This window comes from Cebus imitator, unplaced genomic scaffold, assembly GCF_001604975.1.
Source record: "Cebus imitator isolate Cc_AM_T3 unplaced genomic scaffold, Cebus_imitator-1.0 Scaffold45, whole genome shotgun sequence".
Lineage (NCBI taxonomy): Eukaryota > Metazoa > Chordata > Mammalia > Primates > Cebidae > Cebus > Cebus imitator.
In genome coordinates this window covers 4,671,335-4,688,223 of record NW_016107360.1, presented here as the reverse complement: position 1 = coordinate 4,688,223, position 16,889 = coordinate 4,671,335, and the positions used below count along the sequence as shown (strand labels likewise).

Below are 16,889 nucleotides of genomic sequence, written 5' to 3'. Positions count from 1 at the left end.
CAAAACAACTTACCACCTTGGCCCAGTCCAAGAACAAGTGAAAACACCCAGGCTGCCCAGAGGAACGAGGCAGGACCTCGCCGGTCGTTTTGCAGGCAGGCAAGAGCAGCGGTAAAAAAAGCCAGGGCCGAGCGGCACATAATGTAAAACAGCCCGCCTCGCGCCCGCCGCCTGGCTGCTTTCCGGTCGCGTGCTCGCGCCTCACGAGCGCACCTCGGGGGCCGAGAGTCTCTGGGACGTTTCCCGCAGGCCCAGCAGGCGGACCCCGCGGCTCGGAGCAAGCGAAGCAGGTAAGCGGGCCCGGGCACCGCTCGTCATCTCAGGGCCCTCGCGGCCCTCCTGGCTCGGCACAGCGGGTCCCAGGCTCTCCGCGAGAAGCACCTCCTTCGACTGCCAAGGGCCCCGGCGGCTACTGGAGAGAGGTCTCCGCAAGGGCTCCGCAGCCTGCTCTGGGACAAAGAAAAGAGCTTTTGTTTCTCTTCAGCCGGTGGGGCTTCTGCTGCATAAATCAGCTTAGCGAAGAGCCAAACACAATCAAACACAAACAAAGCCCGAAGCTGGTGGTGGTAGGGGGGAACCACCCTAATGTACATTCACTGGGTGATGCTGAATCTGTGGGAGGGGACGCTGGCGAGGTCGAGGGGAAAAAGTCGATGGCGCATCAGTCAGGGCGGTTTCTTCCACAGGTGGGCAGGGAGGCCACCTCCACAAGTGGCAGCTTGCAGCCTCGTCTGCAGAGCAGCGGGCAACGACAAGTCGGCAGCGTCCCGGCTGGCGACGGAGGAAGCTCGGGATGCCAGCAACAGAGGGAGGCGGCTGTGGGAGCACCCTAGAAGCACCCGCAGACACCCGCAGGCACAGAGAGAGACATCGCCTCTCCCTGCCTGGCCGGGAGTGAGGCCGGCGGCCGCGAGCGCAGAAGGGGAGGTTCCCACGGGGTGCGGGAACCCGGCTTCGCGGGGCGGGGGCTGCGTGCCCTTGTCGTTTTGGCCTCAGTGCGCGGCTCGGGCGTCCCACAGTCCAGAACCCGGATTGCTGGTGCGCTCGGAGGTACACACGGCTAGGATGCGAGAGAGTCTGGCGAGGGACGGGAGAGGGGTGGTCCTGCTCTGCAGACCCCAGTGGTGGGGGGCTCCGCACCTGCCGGTAGCAGGCTGCGCTCAGGGCACAGAGTTGCTAGGAAACCTCCCCACGCTATCGGAGCGCCTGGCTGTTACTGCTGTCCGCAGGCGCGGCGGCAGCCCTGGCGGAGCAGCAGTCACAGCTCTGAGCAGCGTGGGCGGGACATTGGTGAGGCATGAAGTCACCGCGGCCCACACTCGCTCTTTGTTTTGCTCACTCGAGCTCTTTCTTTTCCCCCTTGGCTCTGATAGTGGCCATTCCCAACGTTCACAAGAACTCCTGAAGCGTAGCGGGGCAACAGGAATGGCACGCCTCGTTCCCTTCTCCCTCCTCCCCCGAATCCCTCCACCCTAACGCTCGCGGGGGTGGTGGGAGACTCGCTCAGCCGCAGCTGTGAGCAAACCCCAATCTCTCACCCCCGCGCTGCGCGCTGCTTTGTTCGGAGATACTCACTGCCCCGCAGCTGCTGCATACAAAGTGGAGTCCAGAAGCCTCCCCTGCCCCCAACGCCCTCTACTCAGCACTTTGTTTGCAGTTAGGAGCTCGTCCTCTGCACCGCCACGAGGCTCCCCGGGTCTCCCTAGCCCTTGGAGAGTTGGACCCGTCTGCAGGGGCTGTTCCTGGAGCGACTCGCCAAGATTCCTCGCCGCTCCTTCTCTACTCACAGCCTTAACCCTGGGCTGGACAGCCCTGTTTTTGCCCAGGGTCTGGTGGTGGTTCTGGGCTTTTGCAAGTTACAGTAGGTCTTTTGATCTGAAGTGTCACCTTCCCAGTAAACGGAACAAAATAGAGACAGCAGCAAAGCAGGGAGAGAGGCGCTAAGGAGAGAAGGTGGGAGGCATTTCTGCCTGCTTGCAGCTCAGAAATTTAGGTGCAAGTGGGGAGGGAGCGAGTGTTATGCTGGGCAACTGTCTGCGAAGCAGCGTGCCTCCTCAGGTCCTGTCACTACCACGCTAAGTCGAGGGTGGGAACTGAGTACCCCACTTTGGAAACAAGGAAACGCGGTGATGGTTCTCTTTTCCCACTAGGGGCAGGAGTGGTTCCCAGTCCAGAAGTTTGACCTCTTGTTTTAATACAACCCCCGCCTCTTACAGGCATCAGACCAGTGCAACCAGGTCAAGGTGAAATATGCGGGAGTTTCCCCCATTCTTATTTGTTTAATAGTTTCCGTCTTCTTATTTGTAGTTAAAAAAAAAAAAAAGTAGGAGGCACCCTCTCTCTCTTTTTCTTTCTGTTGACTGAGTGAATGGAAAGTACCTGGTTAATAAACCACAACATCGAAACTCCCCCTTTCAGGTGTGGACTGCACAATGGAGTGCACAGAATTAGTTCAGCAAACCAGGAACCCAGCTGGAAAATTAAAAGCGCCGTGGATCTACAAAGCAGGTCATTTTTAGAGACCAAAGCCATGATCTAATCTTAGCAACATAATTCTACTATAGGTGATGTACTCTAAATAAATAGAAATAAATCCAGCTCAGCTTTAATTTTTATTTTCTTAGTTCCAAGTTTGAACAGTTATGGTTTTGTTTTGTGGTTATCTTAATGCAAAGGCCTAAAAATTAGTTAGGATGGGTGTGAGGACTTGAAAATTTCAACACATAAGTATCATATTCAATATCTGATTGGTGACTCTTCCACTGGGCAGCCCGTGTATTTTTCAGAGGTTATGCCCCAAATCTACTGAATGCAGCCACCCTTGAGACAGTGCAGTGCTCCAATTAAAAAAAAAATTAAATCTCTCATTCCCATAAAGATGTTTCACTACACTTTACACTTTAAAGTATCTATCACATCACCATTCCATAGTATTCTAAAATACAACCCTTGTTGCTGGATTGTAAGTGGCAGTTACGGTAATAAATAAAATACAAATGTATGCAAACAAGAAGGGATGTAACTTTATGAAATCGATGAGGTCTGTACTAATTTTTGTAACTATATTTTTAGGTGTTGATGTATTGTATATACTAATCCAAAACAACCATGTGGCAAGAAGAATAAAATGAAGTTCAAAACTCTGTTTTGGGAAATTTTGAAGCCCTTTAGAAAAAAATATTTTTGCATTTTGTTACATGACACCCATGCAAATACATGTCAGGATGCCAGTTTTGTGGAGTTGTTGAAGAATAAGCACAATACCATTTAGTACCGCTTCTCAGTTGTAAAGAGGCTGTAACTCTGGTTGTCAAAATAAGATAAAATATCTTAGCTGTGAGACTGTGACCTCTGCCAATTATTTACAAACAAATTATCCTCACATTTTGGGCCATAAACATAAAAGTAAATTCTCCTGAAAGACTGCAAATCATCTGTAGGGTTTTCTTCAAGTAAATACAACTATTGGCCTAGGCCCAGGAACAAAAAGTTTGCTTGTTTCCAATAAATGTCACTGGTCACCATAACTCATCCTTTTTCCTATAAGGAAATGTACAGCATACTTTAAAGAAATGCAATATTGTTATCTTCATTGTAATACCTGAAGAATTCTAATAAAGGAAAAATGTTTCAGAAGATGGTGACTTAATTTCTGTTTTTCTATCATGTTCTGCTATCTTACTTTGAAATTTCTGACAGTTATTTTTTCACCATTTGTGGTAATGAGAGGAAATGAAATTTACAGAGAGTCTAAAAATAGCATTTTGGTTGTTCATTCCAGGCTTCCTATCATTAGAGTCTTTGAGTTGAGTTACTAAAAAGTCATAAAATAAGATGACTTAAATTTCTTCCCTAATCCTTTAACCTTGATTCCTTACTAATTCAGTTTGTGGTGAGAATGAACAAGCTATAGAGAGGTAGCAGGAGTGAGGGAGACATCCAGACTGTTTTTTAAGACATGGGGTCTTGCTTTCTCACTATGTTGCCCAAACTGGCCTTGAACTCCTGGTTCAAGATTGAACTCAAGCTATCCTCCCACCTCAGCCTGCTGTGTAGCTGGTATTAGAGGTGGAACACCACATTCAGCTGTGACTATTCATACTTTAACTAGATTTGCCCAAATTATTGATCTTGTAGTGGCACCTAAAGACACATTTGAATTTTAATGTTATATCTTTTTGAAGTTGGGATCAGAGCCATTCAGTAGGTTTTGAGTGGATATTCACAAGTTATCTATGAGCTTGCCTGAGACATCTCAGAAGATGATGAATGGTCAAAGCAGTGAGATATAGTATTGTGACTGTGAATTCTAGCTTATTCTAATGATAAAGTACATAAGTTGCTTGAAGATGCTTTTCACTGACTTGTTACATAAGACAGTGTTTCTCATACTGTAGACTGACGACTGCATATAACACAATCCCCCATTGAGTAATTCTGAGTTTTAATTCCTTGTCTCTATTCCAGGAGATTCTGAATTAGTAGATCTCATATGGTGCTCAGCAACCTGCATTATAACAAGGTCCTCAAATGGTTTTCATATGCTTTGAAATTTAAGAGCCTCCTACTTTAATGGGTTAATACAGAGACTCCTCATAAGCTTCATGAGTCTTTAATGACAAAGTCCAGTGTCAGGTGTAAATTCCAAGAGAAATGAACTGCTGGAGCCAATGTCTCTTGTCAAGATAGTTTGTGGATGACTCTATCTATGAGATATTAATGTTTTCTGAAACAAGACTTCCATGATTAAGCTTAAAATGCTGAATTAAAGTCAAATTAAATCCTTTACTAGAGGAATTTCCAGAAACCCAATAGACCAGCATGTGATTAGATTCTCCAAAGGAAGAACCCCTTATTCAACAAACATCTCACAGATTAATTTTCTTCAAAGTATGCTAGACAGCTAGCCCCATTTTACAAGTGTGGAAACTGAGACAAAGATTGGCAAAGAAACCAGCCTCGCATTTTCAAGGGAACTCATGAGCAGGCAGGAATCAGAGCTCCGAGTTTTCTCAATCATCTCATATTGTGATGACTTTTAGTTACAAGTAAGGAGTCAGATTGTGGATGTTGGAAGTAAAAAGGGAAATTATTGGCTTGGTGCAGTGGCTCACAATTGTAATCCCAGCACTTTGGGAGGCTGAGGAAGGCATATCACCTAAAGTCAGGAGATCAAGACCAGCCTGGTCAACATGGTGAAACCCTGTCTCTATTAACAATATAAAAATTAGCCTGGCATGGTGGCACGTGCCTGTGGTCCCAGCTATGCGGGAGACTGAGGCATGAGAATTGCTTAAACCCTGGAGGTGGAGGCTACGGTGAGCTGAAATTGTGCCACTGTACTCAAGCCTGGGTGATAAAGTGAGACTCTGTCTCAAAAAAAAAGGGGGGGTGGGTAAATTATTGGAAAAAAATTGGGAGCTCATAGAATCAGCAGGAAGCTGGGAAACCAAGACTTACCAAGGCCAGAAAACATGGAGGCATAAGCAGTAGCAGAAAGTGTCTAACTCTTAAGAACAACTTTGTAGCCTCCCTTTGCTTTGGATCACTTGTTCAAGATTCAAAATCCTTGTTGGGAATATCTAATTTTCAGAATCTTCATCACATGTTAGTACACTGGCTTTCTGGGTGTGGGAAAAGAAGAAGAGGGGCGCTTGTCTTTTGCTTTCTTGGTAGAAAATATGGCACTTTTGAATGAAACATTTTATTTGTACATAGTCTAATCCTGTGCACAGACCCTGGGCATAGTTTTGTCCTTTTATAGCATGCAGTCAACTAATGCTTTTTTAGCCTTTAACTCATCATCAGAAAGATGATGTCTGCCCTGGCTCACCACTTCATCGCACACAGCTGGACGTCTGTGTGGTGGAAGTGCTAGGGAATGAACAAAATTTCTGGATGGTGTCTCAACTATGTACAGACCAGATGGGAAGTGAGGTATAAATACCCCAGCTCCGCTGTTTCTTGTATGAAGTCACTTTAGGCCTTGTGTGCTACACTGTTTTTGGACTAGTTTTTAATTTTCAATCTATCGTGGATTGAGAATTAAAAGTAAAATTAATTATTGAAAAAATGGGTATCACTAAAATGTCAAACTGCTATAAAAGTTTCTTAGTACTTTTAATTTTTATACATTCTTTGTCCTGGGCCAGCCTCAAACAGTAGAAGGACTGGTACTGTCACACACATTACCTTTTGAATAATATTTAGCACCATTTTCCAAAGTTCCCCTGTAGAAGTAAGTTGTACTTGACCACAGTGATAATTGCATTCAAATAGATCCATCATTGGTTGTCTTTCCTTCCTTCATTTCCCTGTGACCGCTGATATCTCCTAGTGTCAGGGTCTTCTTCTGGAGAAAACCAAATTAAGACAAGCAATAAATGTGACTGGAAACTAACCTCTGCTGTTCTGCATGTACGCATTTAAATTCTTTTCTTTTCTAGCCAAAATGCAACCACAGTGCAATTAACACATGGACTTTGGAGTCTTAAAAAGTAAGTTTGAATCTGCTACCTGGTGGCTATAGAATCATAGGTAACTTACTTAATTTTCTGCAGCCTCAACTCCTTTCTGTGATGACTATATTAAAACAACTATCAAAATTACAAATTAAAATGAAATATCACTACGCTCCTATTAGAACAGCCAACATCCAAATCACTGACAGTATCAAATGCTGACGAGGATATAGGGCAATAGGAACTATCATCACCACTGGTGGGAATGCCACTTTGGAAGACAGTTTGGCAGTTTCTCACAAAACTAAATAATCCAGCAATTGTGCTCCTTGGTATTTACCCAAAGGAGTTGAAAGCTATGTCTACCCCCAAACCTGCACATGAATATTGTACCAATTTTATTCATAATTTCCCAAACTTGGAAGTAACCGAGATGTCCTTCAGTAGGTGAGTAGCTAAATAAACTGTGGTGCATCCAGACAATGGAATATTACTTAGGACTAAAAATAAATGAATTGTCAAGCCTAGGGAAGACATGAAGGAAGCTTAAATGCATATTACTAGGTGAAGGATGCCAACCACAAAAGGCTAAATGTTGTATAAATCCAGACATTGTGGAAAGCTTACGGAGACAGTAGAAAGATAGTGGTTGCTGGGATTGTAAGAGGGAGAGAGGGATGAATAGGTGGAGCACAGATTTCGAGGGCAATGAAACTACTCTGTATTGTAATGCAGTGGTGGAATCATGTCATTATGCATTTATCAAAACCCATGGAATGTACAATACTGAGTGAACCCTAATGTAAACTATGGACTCTGGGTGATAATTGTATGTCAATGTTGATTGATCGATTGTAACAGATGTGGGATGTTGATAGTGGCTGAGCCCATTTGGGGGCAAGGAGTATATTGGAACTCTGTACTTACCCCTTAATTTTGCCATGAATCTAAAAGTGCTCTAAAAATTAAAGTCTATAAAATACAAACACACGCCACACAAAATTACTCAGTAAAATAATTGTAGAAATCAAAAGAGGTCATGAGCAAAACATGCCAGAATTCATCATATATTATCCCAAGGATTTTTTCAATGGTAATTAGGACTATTTTAATTTCATAATATAAACAACACTGAAAATACATGAATACTTATTTCAAGACTTGCATATTGTCATAAAAATAACATCAAATACCTTTGGTTTTGCTGAATACATAACTTTTCCTTTTCTGGTAACTATACTATTCTTTACCCACATTAATAGATGTAGTGAGCATGTCTTTTTATAGAAATCTGTAATGCTAGCATTCTTTATGACAATCTAGTTTTATGTTTCTTTAATCAAACTAAATTGTTCCACAATCTTTTTAGTATGAAGTCATCTCTGTACAGTTTGATACACAACTGTATGAAAGCTTCACTTACTTGTATGTGCCAGAGATATGTATACTTAATATTGCCTTTTATTTAAAATTTAACATGTTTACACTAATACGTAGTTGGGGGCTTAAATGAATATGTAATAATTATTAAGTATTGCTTTATTGCTCAAATTTCTAAATGGGTAGCAGTATAAAGGACCAACAGCTGGTTCTCTCAAATAGAGGTATCAGCAGACATTATAAAGACAACATTTCACCATTGACATAGTTCATCTGCTGAGCCACCGTGGAATGTGGACTGATTTGCACATCATTACACAGCTAAAGGCCTTTCTGAACTTCAATAACTCAGAGTGAGCCCATGACTATAATTCTCCCTTTCAGCATTTTCTCATGATCACATAGCCTCTGGAGAGTGAAGTCACTATAAAATTTAAATTATTCTAATCAAATTCACATGGAATTTGTATACTTGGAATGCTGCCATTCTCAGCCCCCTTTTCCAATTTCAAAATTACTTCATGTTTCACCTTGAAGAATGTGACCTTTTAGTACAGTGAGGAAATTCTTTGCATGTTAGGCACAGGATATTCAATTTAAACATTCATTTAATAAATATGTAAATATTTATTGAACATTTAGTATGTGCAAAGTGATAGGCCCTTTGGAAAACACAAGCATCAATAGAACTCAATCCCTTTTTTGAAAGATACTATAATCTGACTTGGAAATAATATGTAATAATAATAAAAAAGATGACTCATTTGGTAAATTGTTAAAAGTAAGATAGCTCAGAAATAGAGCCCAACATTAACAGCAATTTAATATAATGTAAATCATCCTTCAAAAATCGATGAAGAAGGGATAAATAATAAATGGCATTGGGACAATTATTAGCTACTTGGACAAAAAAATCTAGAAACTTACTTTATATCAAAATATATTCATGATAAACTAAAGGACTTCATGTAAAACTAGGAGACAATATATGTCAGTATTTTCTGGTGTTGGCAATAAAAGTTCTTTTTATATGTAAAAATAATTTATCCAACTTAAAGAAAACAAATGAACACATTTGGTGATACTTTTTTGAAACCTTAGGTATTTATAAATATTGCAGAAATGTGTAAAAACATACCTTAGAATATGCACATACAAATGTATAAGAAAACGTTTAGTCTATAACAGATAAATGTGAAAAGAGGATAGGGAATACAGATGCTTAAAGACAAGGAAAAAGTCCAGCTTTACTAGTTATCAAAGAAATACTAATTTAAGGAATAAGATACTATTATTACCCATCAAATGCTCAAAGACTTTTAAAAATGACGGTATTTAATGCTAGCTAGGTTAAAATAGGAACTCATGGTGGAATTGTAAATTGGCTATAACTTTTTTGGCAATCAGTTGGAATTGTGTAATAAAATCATTAAGATATTTGAAATACTAATTCCATATCTGGGAATTTAGTCCTCTAAAGGTTCAGAAATATAAGAAATTTATTTATAAAGACCTGCGTTTCAGCATGATATCCAATTGCAACAAAAAATGAAAACAGTATTTTTGGCCGTTAGAACCCTTTTCAAGCTAAAGTGGCAGGGAAGTTTATCAAGATTTTAAGCGTACCATAGGTATCATTGTTCCCTTTTACAGATGTATGCTGGACAACCCCTGTCTTTCATTAGTTCACTAATTATATTAATCCCATCTTAGTGAAGCATCTGACGTCTTTTCCATTCTCTTTACCCTTTTTACTCCTTAGTAAAACTTCTTACTTCAGGCTTTGTCTTTTTTTGTTTCCCCAGGAACTCTTAGCCCTCCTTTTTCCACAGTGGAGGAGAGTTTTCCTTTGGAGGCAGAAATCCAAACTTGTTATCCTCTCCTTAAACCCTTCTATGGTTCATTTAATTCCACTCCCCAAACTTTCTCCCAGGCCGTGAAGAGACCTTTAGCATCAGCTATGAAACTTTGGACATTCTGTCCCCAAATCACATTCCCAGTACCCTTTTCTATGAAATCCCCTGCTCCTTCCCAACTCTGTTTACCCCAGGCTTTTCAGAAGAGAATCCTGGTTTTCTGCAAGCACTTTCACTTACCTTTTCACGGGCTTCATTCTCAGCCAAACATGTTTCGCCACCTCCCTGCCACTTTTTTTTTTTTTTTTCTCATTTGTCTTACTTGATTGTGAAGAATCATTTCTAATGCCACTTCTGCAAAGTATTTGCAAATTCCTCTAGGTATGATGTACAGTGTCTTTCCTTTTAAGTCACTAATCATTTTCTCATTTTAAAATTAGTATGTTTTAAAACTTATTACATTTTCAGGATGAATGTTATCTGCTTTATTTTTATGTACCTGTGTTCATACTAGATTTACCTTTTTTGTTGTACTTTTTGTGATTATCTTTCTATGTTACATATTATTCCATAGTGACTATGTTGCTTAGTATACTTAAACATGCTGTGTGATTGCACCAGATTCTTGGCAGTGAAATATATTTGGTGTACTCATATTGAGTAATTCAAGGAGAATTTGCTAATAAACATGGGATAGGGTGTTAGTGATAGCACAATATCCCTGAGTTAGAAACTGTGTGCATGGGGGCAGGGCACAGAACAGAATGCATCAATATCCTTAGGCTTCAAAGGACAAGAGAAGCATTTATTACTGAACCTTAAGGAGATTGAGTTGTGTAAGAAGGCCACCTGAAAGGCTCTTTAACCTTTGTTCAAGAATCGTGGCCAGCCTGAGGCTATTGCAGAAAAGGGACAGGGAAAATAACTACTCCTACTTCATTCTTTTCATTTTCATTTTTCTAGCAAAAGTACCATTAGTAAAGTTCATTCCAAAGCTAGAAAGTAGTGGAGCCATAGTCAGAGGCTTAGGAAGGCTAGTGTCTCATGTCAGAGGGCAATTGGAGAGAGAAGCAGGTAGGGCAAACAAAACACCTGGCATAGGTCACTGATGGAGTGTGTTCTGTTTATAGTTTTTGGCCATTTCATTAATAAACATACTTGCATTCATCTTTATCCAAATTTTTTAATATTTAGGGTTCTTAGGAAAAGTTTGTAAGGTAAAGTTACTGGGTCAAAGTTTAGATATGTTCTCAAAGCTCCTAATACTTACTGCCAAATAGCTTTGCTTTTCCAAAAGATTGTACAAATTCATCCTGCAACCAGAAAACCATGAAAGCACTTTTTCATTATACTTTAAACCCTGAGGATTGTAAGCTTCAGGAAAAACTTTCTGGCAACAAGTAAGAAGGAAAGGGTGGGTGTGATTGGTTTGTTTGGGAGGAGAGTTGCTACTCCGGAGGTAGAAGAAGACAGGGCAAACCAAAAGACCCAAAGAAATAAGAATGAAAGGACTTGATGAGACACTGTGTTTAGTTAAGATCCCAATGCTGGGGAAGGATTGTGTACTTTGAGGTGTTTTTTTAAGTCAGGCTTCCAGCAGGAAACAGAAAGCAGACAAACTGAGTAATTGAGGCCTGTAGGGAAGGTTTTAAGAAAAGGAGCAAGAGGTGGTGTATTCCTCTGGGACTTATAATAGTGGGGAACCTTAGCATCCCTGGCTTGGAGGGACATTAAAAGACAGTATTTCAAGGGACACATACACACACTCAAGGAGAACCTCTAAACAGGAAGAAGAGATTAAATCAATGGACCAGCAGGGGAAAATGGGGCAAATAAATGCCCTGACTTTCATTTCTCTCCACCCTCCAAACTCCTGCCAGTGCTCCCAGATGGGCCAAACTCAATGGAAGCTAGAGGTAAAGTAGTCCTTTAAGGCAATCTAACCAGCCAGCTTCCTGGGGGCACAGAGTGGATAGAGAAGGAAACTGGATGAGCAAATGGAAAATATCCAACAGATTTAGCTTTAAAGGATATCAGATGGCCAAGGGAAAAGAGGTTGGTTTTATTAAGATGGCCGTAATCTATCTTGGCAAGGTTAGCAAAAGAAATATAAAAAAATTGCTCCATAGTCTAAATTTTACATATTTGATTAATTATTGTTTGCATTTTTTGCTAACTAAGGTCTCTTTGCTCCCAAATACACTCCTAATTTTTCACTTGAACTTTTTGGATCTTCTTTAATGACTGGAAAACGCAAGTCCCGGAATCAAATACAAAGAATGAAAGTGAAGGAAGATAAACAAAGACCATTGCTTAGTTCTAAAAGCCTGTTGTGGAGACTAGCAAATTGGCAGCCCATGGAACAAATGTGACCAGTAGATTTTAATTTGGCCCTCCTAGCATCAATCCACAGAGTGGTTTAAAAATTAATCAATTTTGTGTAAAACTTAAAAATCAAGATGTTTCATGAAATCCTAGTTTCAGCATCCCTTAATCAGGATATTGGGCACAACTGCATTTCTTTAAGGCAATGAGCCAGAGCTGTTTATCTTCCACCCACTTAAGAAGGGGCCCAAGCTCTTCAGTTTGCTACAACCCTTACCACTCGCTGTTGTCTCCTCAAGAGTCAGGTACCATTTTTTTGTGTGTGTGTATGCTCATGTTACTGCTTTTCATGTACCCAGCCTAAGTTCACTGATGTATGTTATGTGCCTGAGTGCCATAGGAATTTAAGCCTGTGATCCCTGCACTAGTGGCTCATGGACAAAGGGAGCAGTGCCCAATCTCTGATTCTTTATTTCCTCAGGTCAACTCAGCATTTAGTATCGGTTCAGCAGGAATTACTATTGTCAATGAAATGTGGCATAACAGAAAATTTTAACGACCTCTCTGTAATTTCTTGGGCCAAATAGTGATTGCCTGTTCTTGATCTGTGTCCTACAACTTTCCATTGTACCTCTTAACTCTATATTTTATTCATCCTACAGAAAGAAGTTTCAAGTTATGATAGCTTCTCTCCTGTTACTTTAGTTGGCTTTTGTAAACCTGAAAGTTTCCTGTCTTTTGAGAACTCTCTTTTTCTTGATGTTCAATTGATTTTGAATCCTCCAAATATACTCTCCTTATTGTAGCTCTATAAGACTGACATTTTCTGATTTTCAGGTGTTATTTATTGAATTATTGGTTCACCTGAGAGAAAAACGTGCATTTCTTCTAGTTAGTAAATTTCATGGAATCCTGTTAGGACATCTGTTTTTAACTTATCCATTTGAGCCGAGCCTAGCAATATTTTCCTGATGCTCATTATCGATTGCCTCAACTGTTATCAAAAAGGTCCTACAGTCCTAGATGTTGCCCAGTTGGTTTTTGTTCTCAAAACTAAGTAAAAATATGGCTTTTAATCATGGACGCTGAGGGCAGTATCAGAGAGTTGCTCAAGAAATGATGTACATACAACTGGGAAAAATAAAATTCTGTTTATATGAAATGTTCAGTAAGACATGAGGCCTAGTAATTTTAAGGAACTATTAAAAATGTTCTTTAGAATATTGGAAAGGTTATAAGATAACAATATTTTGAAGACATTAAGGTGTCAGTGAAAATTATTCAATTGACAACAAACAGTATGTCTCTAGAAAAGGGAGATAAAGAACAACTGGAAGCATGATTGCCATTTAGCCTTCCTTTAGAAGGATACCAGAGCTCAAAACGCCATTGAGATGCCTTACTCTGTCTTGGTAAAACCGTATTAGTGATAAGTTGAGGAGTGTTGAAGAAAAACTAACACATACTGGAAAAGATAATTTACAAGTGGCCTAAGGAAATTCCGATGGAGACATCCAGAAGGCAGTTGGAAATCTAGGTTCCAAATCTTAAAAAGGGAAGTATAAACTGTCATTATAGATTTAAGAGTGAAAACATGCTCATTCTTTAAGTATATCTTGTGTGCCATGGACTAGGCAAAGCATTTTCTATTCATTGTATCTTTTAGTCCTTAAAGGGTAATTATGATCCCAGTACTATTATTATTACTGTTTTTTAGAGGAGGAAACTAAGTTACAAGAGAACCTGTGCTCACAGTTATGAGTGACTTCCACACATGGGCAGTTACTCTGTACACTGAGCACTCAAAACTGTTATAGATATTCAGCTTTCTCTGTTGTAGATAATGAGCATAAATAGCACATTAAGGATTCTTTCTGGTTTTTCCTTTAATAGGAAAGAGTTAAAAAGTTACAATTTGATAATTATTGAGAAATTTATTAAATTGGTGTTTTCCTTTGATGACTGCATTTTGAAAAGAAAAACATAGTTTTGATTTTTTTCTTTTTACCGCAAATGTAATAATAACATGCTCAGAAAGTTTCACTGTCATGATAAAATAACACATTTTACTGAGGTAATTATTATAATAACAGGCTATTTCACATTTTTCCTTCTCCACCCAAGTCATTTTTGTTTTTAATGAGCCGACTTTTATCTGCTTAGCATCTGAGGCAGATGGCAGTACAGTTGCCTAACTGCCAGTGTTTTTTTTTGTTTTTTGTTTTGGGGGCAAAGTTAAGTCCTATACAGAGAGAGATAAATCTCAGCAGAATAACCTACTATCAGTAAACTTTTGTCATCATCTTGAATTATGTAAATATATAAATTATTTGATTTAGCTTGACACTCCAATAGTAAAATTCTAAGAATATTGAGTAATGTTTTTATATTCATCTTAGGCAATTAATGAAAAATCTAGTAAACAGAGCTTATTTTATTGGTGAAGAAGTGCACAGCTGTCTGAGCCTATTACGACAGAATTGGTTGTTCAGCATTTACTAAAAAATGGTACTACTTACTGGCTTGACAAAAAACAATTAACTCTTAAGATTTGCTTCCATCCCAAATAAGTACACTAGAATGAAGGAAGAGTCCGGCTCAGGTCTTTTTATTGCCAGATTATGGCAAACTAATAGCAGAGGTCTATGTAAGGCAGAGGTTTTTAGTAGGGGAAGCGGCTGGGGAACCAACAGAATCACCCATTAGAATTTTTCAATTTGATTATCTAGATTTCCCCAATGTCCCCTTTTGGACCTAACCTGCAACATGTTAAGAGTCACAGTCTCCCGGTGAAAAATAGTCAATGCCTCAGTTCTCCTGCTTAGCTACTCATTAAAATAACCTAAGAAGCTTTAGAAAAAATACTAGCATCCCATATTTTTAAAATCAGAAACTCCAGGTTGGGGATTAAGCAGTGATATTTGGAAAAAAAATAAAAACAAAACACAAGCAAACTAACAATAACAACAACAAAAACCTTGCCAACTTATTCTAATTTGTAGCCATGTTCGAGCACCATGAACTCACTTGTTTTAGTCCATTCAGGCTGCTATAACCAAAGTCCTTAGCCTGGATAATTTATAAACAATGGGAATTTATTTGCCATAGTTCTGGAGCCTGAGAAATGCAAGATGACCATACCAGCTGATTCAGACTGGTGACAGCTGGCTTCTCATAGATGGTGCCCTCTCACTCTGTCTTTGCATGGTGGAAGGGGAAAAAACGATCCTTCAAGCCTCTTTTAAAAGAGCACTAATCCCATTCATGGGAGCCCTTATGACCTAATCTCCTCCAAAAGGCCTCACCTCTTAATACCATCACATTGTGGATTAGATTTCAACATAGGAATTCTGGAGGGACACAAACATCCAGACTGTAGCAATAGCATAGATTGAAAATCATGATATGCTAACTTCCCCTAAACCCAGCACACACTTTATTTCTTTCTTTCTTTTCTCTTTTTTTTTCTTTTCTTTTCTTTTCTTTTCTTTTCTTTTCTTTTCTTTCTCTTTCTCTTTCTCTTTCTCTTTCTCTTTCTCTTTCTCTTTCTCTTTCTCTTTCTCTTTCTCTTTCTTTCTTTCTTTCTTTCTTTCTTTCTTTCTTTCTTTCNTCTTTCTTTCTTTCTTTCTTAATTGTGCTTTTGGTTTTGGGTACAAGTGGAGGTCATGCAGGATTATTGCATAGGTACATACATGGCAAGGTGGTTTGCTGCCTTCATCCCCCCATCACCTATATCTGGCATTTCTTCCCATGTTATCCCTCCCCAACCTTCCCCCACACACTATTTCTTTAATTGCAGGTTGAGATCCTTCAACCTACATGATGATGAAGACAGTCATGAAAACTGAGTACCTCACTGCTGGGGTCCAGAGCTAGGTCAGAGCCTCTCAACCTTGGCACCGTTTAGGCTTGATAGTTCTTTGTTGCAGGGGTAGGGGTCATGCTGTAGATTATGGAATGTTTAGCAATACCTCTAGCTTCTACCCACTTAGATACCATTGTATCCTTCTCTGCAGTTGTGACAACCATTAAATGCCTCCAGACATTGCCAAACGTTCTGTGCTAAGCAAAATCTCTCCTGATTGAGAACCACAGACTTAGCCAATTCACTAAAGCAGGACCCAATAAGTCAGTCCGGGCTAGGGGTGGATATGGCTGGATAGAATATGAAATCCTTAAATGCAAACTGGAATGTATGAAGGTTTACTTGGAGCTTCACATTTTATCTGAATAAGATGTGGAAGTATTTGGAATTTGTTCTGTTATTTATTGTCATGTAACAAACCACTCTAACATTTAGTGGCTTAGAACAGTGACAACATTAATTTTATTCACTAATCTGAAATTTGACCAGGGTTGGGTGAAAGAGCTTGTCTTTTGTCTGCGGGGGTGGCCCAAAAGCTGGGGGCTAGAATTATCTAAAGTCTCACTCACATGGTGGTTAAAGGCTGCCTGTCAATTGAGGTTTCAACTGGAGCTATGGCTGGAAGACCTACAAGTGGCCTTTTCATGGGGCTGCTTGGCTTTCTCACAGCATAGTGGCTGGATTCCTAGGGCGAGCATCCCAAGCGAGCCAGGAGGAAGCTGTATTGCATTTTATGAATTGGTCTTAGAAGTCACATTAGTGTCACTTCTACTGCAGTCAAAAGTTCACCCAGGTCCAAGAGGAGGTAATGTAAATCCTATCATTTGGTGGAGAGATGTCAATGTCACTTTATAGGAAGAGCATATGGGATGGTATGTACTGGTGCTGTCATCTTTGGAAAATACAATCTACCATAAAGTAGAAAACGCAGATCACATAGGATTGCTTACCTGGGGTCTACCATAGTGCTATCTAGGATTGCTCAAAGGAATGCCCCTGTCA

At 40.1% G+C, this 16,889-nt stretch overlaps 1 protein-coding gene across 2 annotated transcripts in view; it reads right to left on the bottom strand.

The window, feature by feature from the left end:
* ITGB8 (integrin subunit beta 8) overlaps positions 1-1,665 on the bottom strand; it is a 76,976-nt gene extending 75,311 nt beyond the window's left edge. The window contains exons 1-2 of one of the 2 annotated variants that reach the window (XM_017526943.2): positions 1,576-1,665; positions 14-449 (exon numbers count right to left, since the gene is read on the bottom strand). In XM_017526943.2, coding sequence (XP_017382432.1) covers positions 14-140 — 127 coding nt within the window. In that variant the 5' untranslated portion in view covers positions 141-449; positions 1,576-1,665. Of the gene's footprint in view, positions 1-13; positions 695-1,575 lie in introns of those variants that run through there. The other variant, XM_037737897.1, reaches the window with a different exon arrangement.
* Between the last annotated feature and the right edge of the window lie 15,224 nt (positions 1,666-16,889).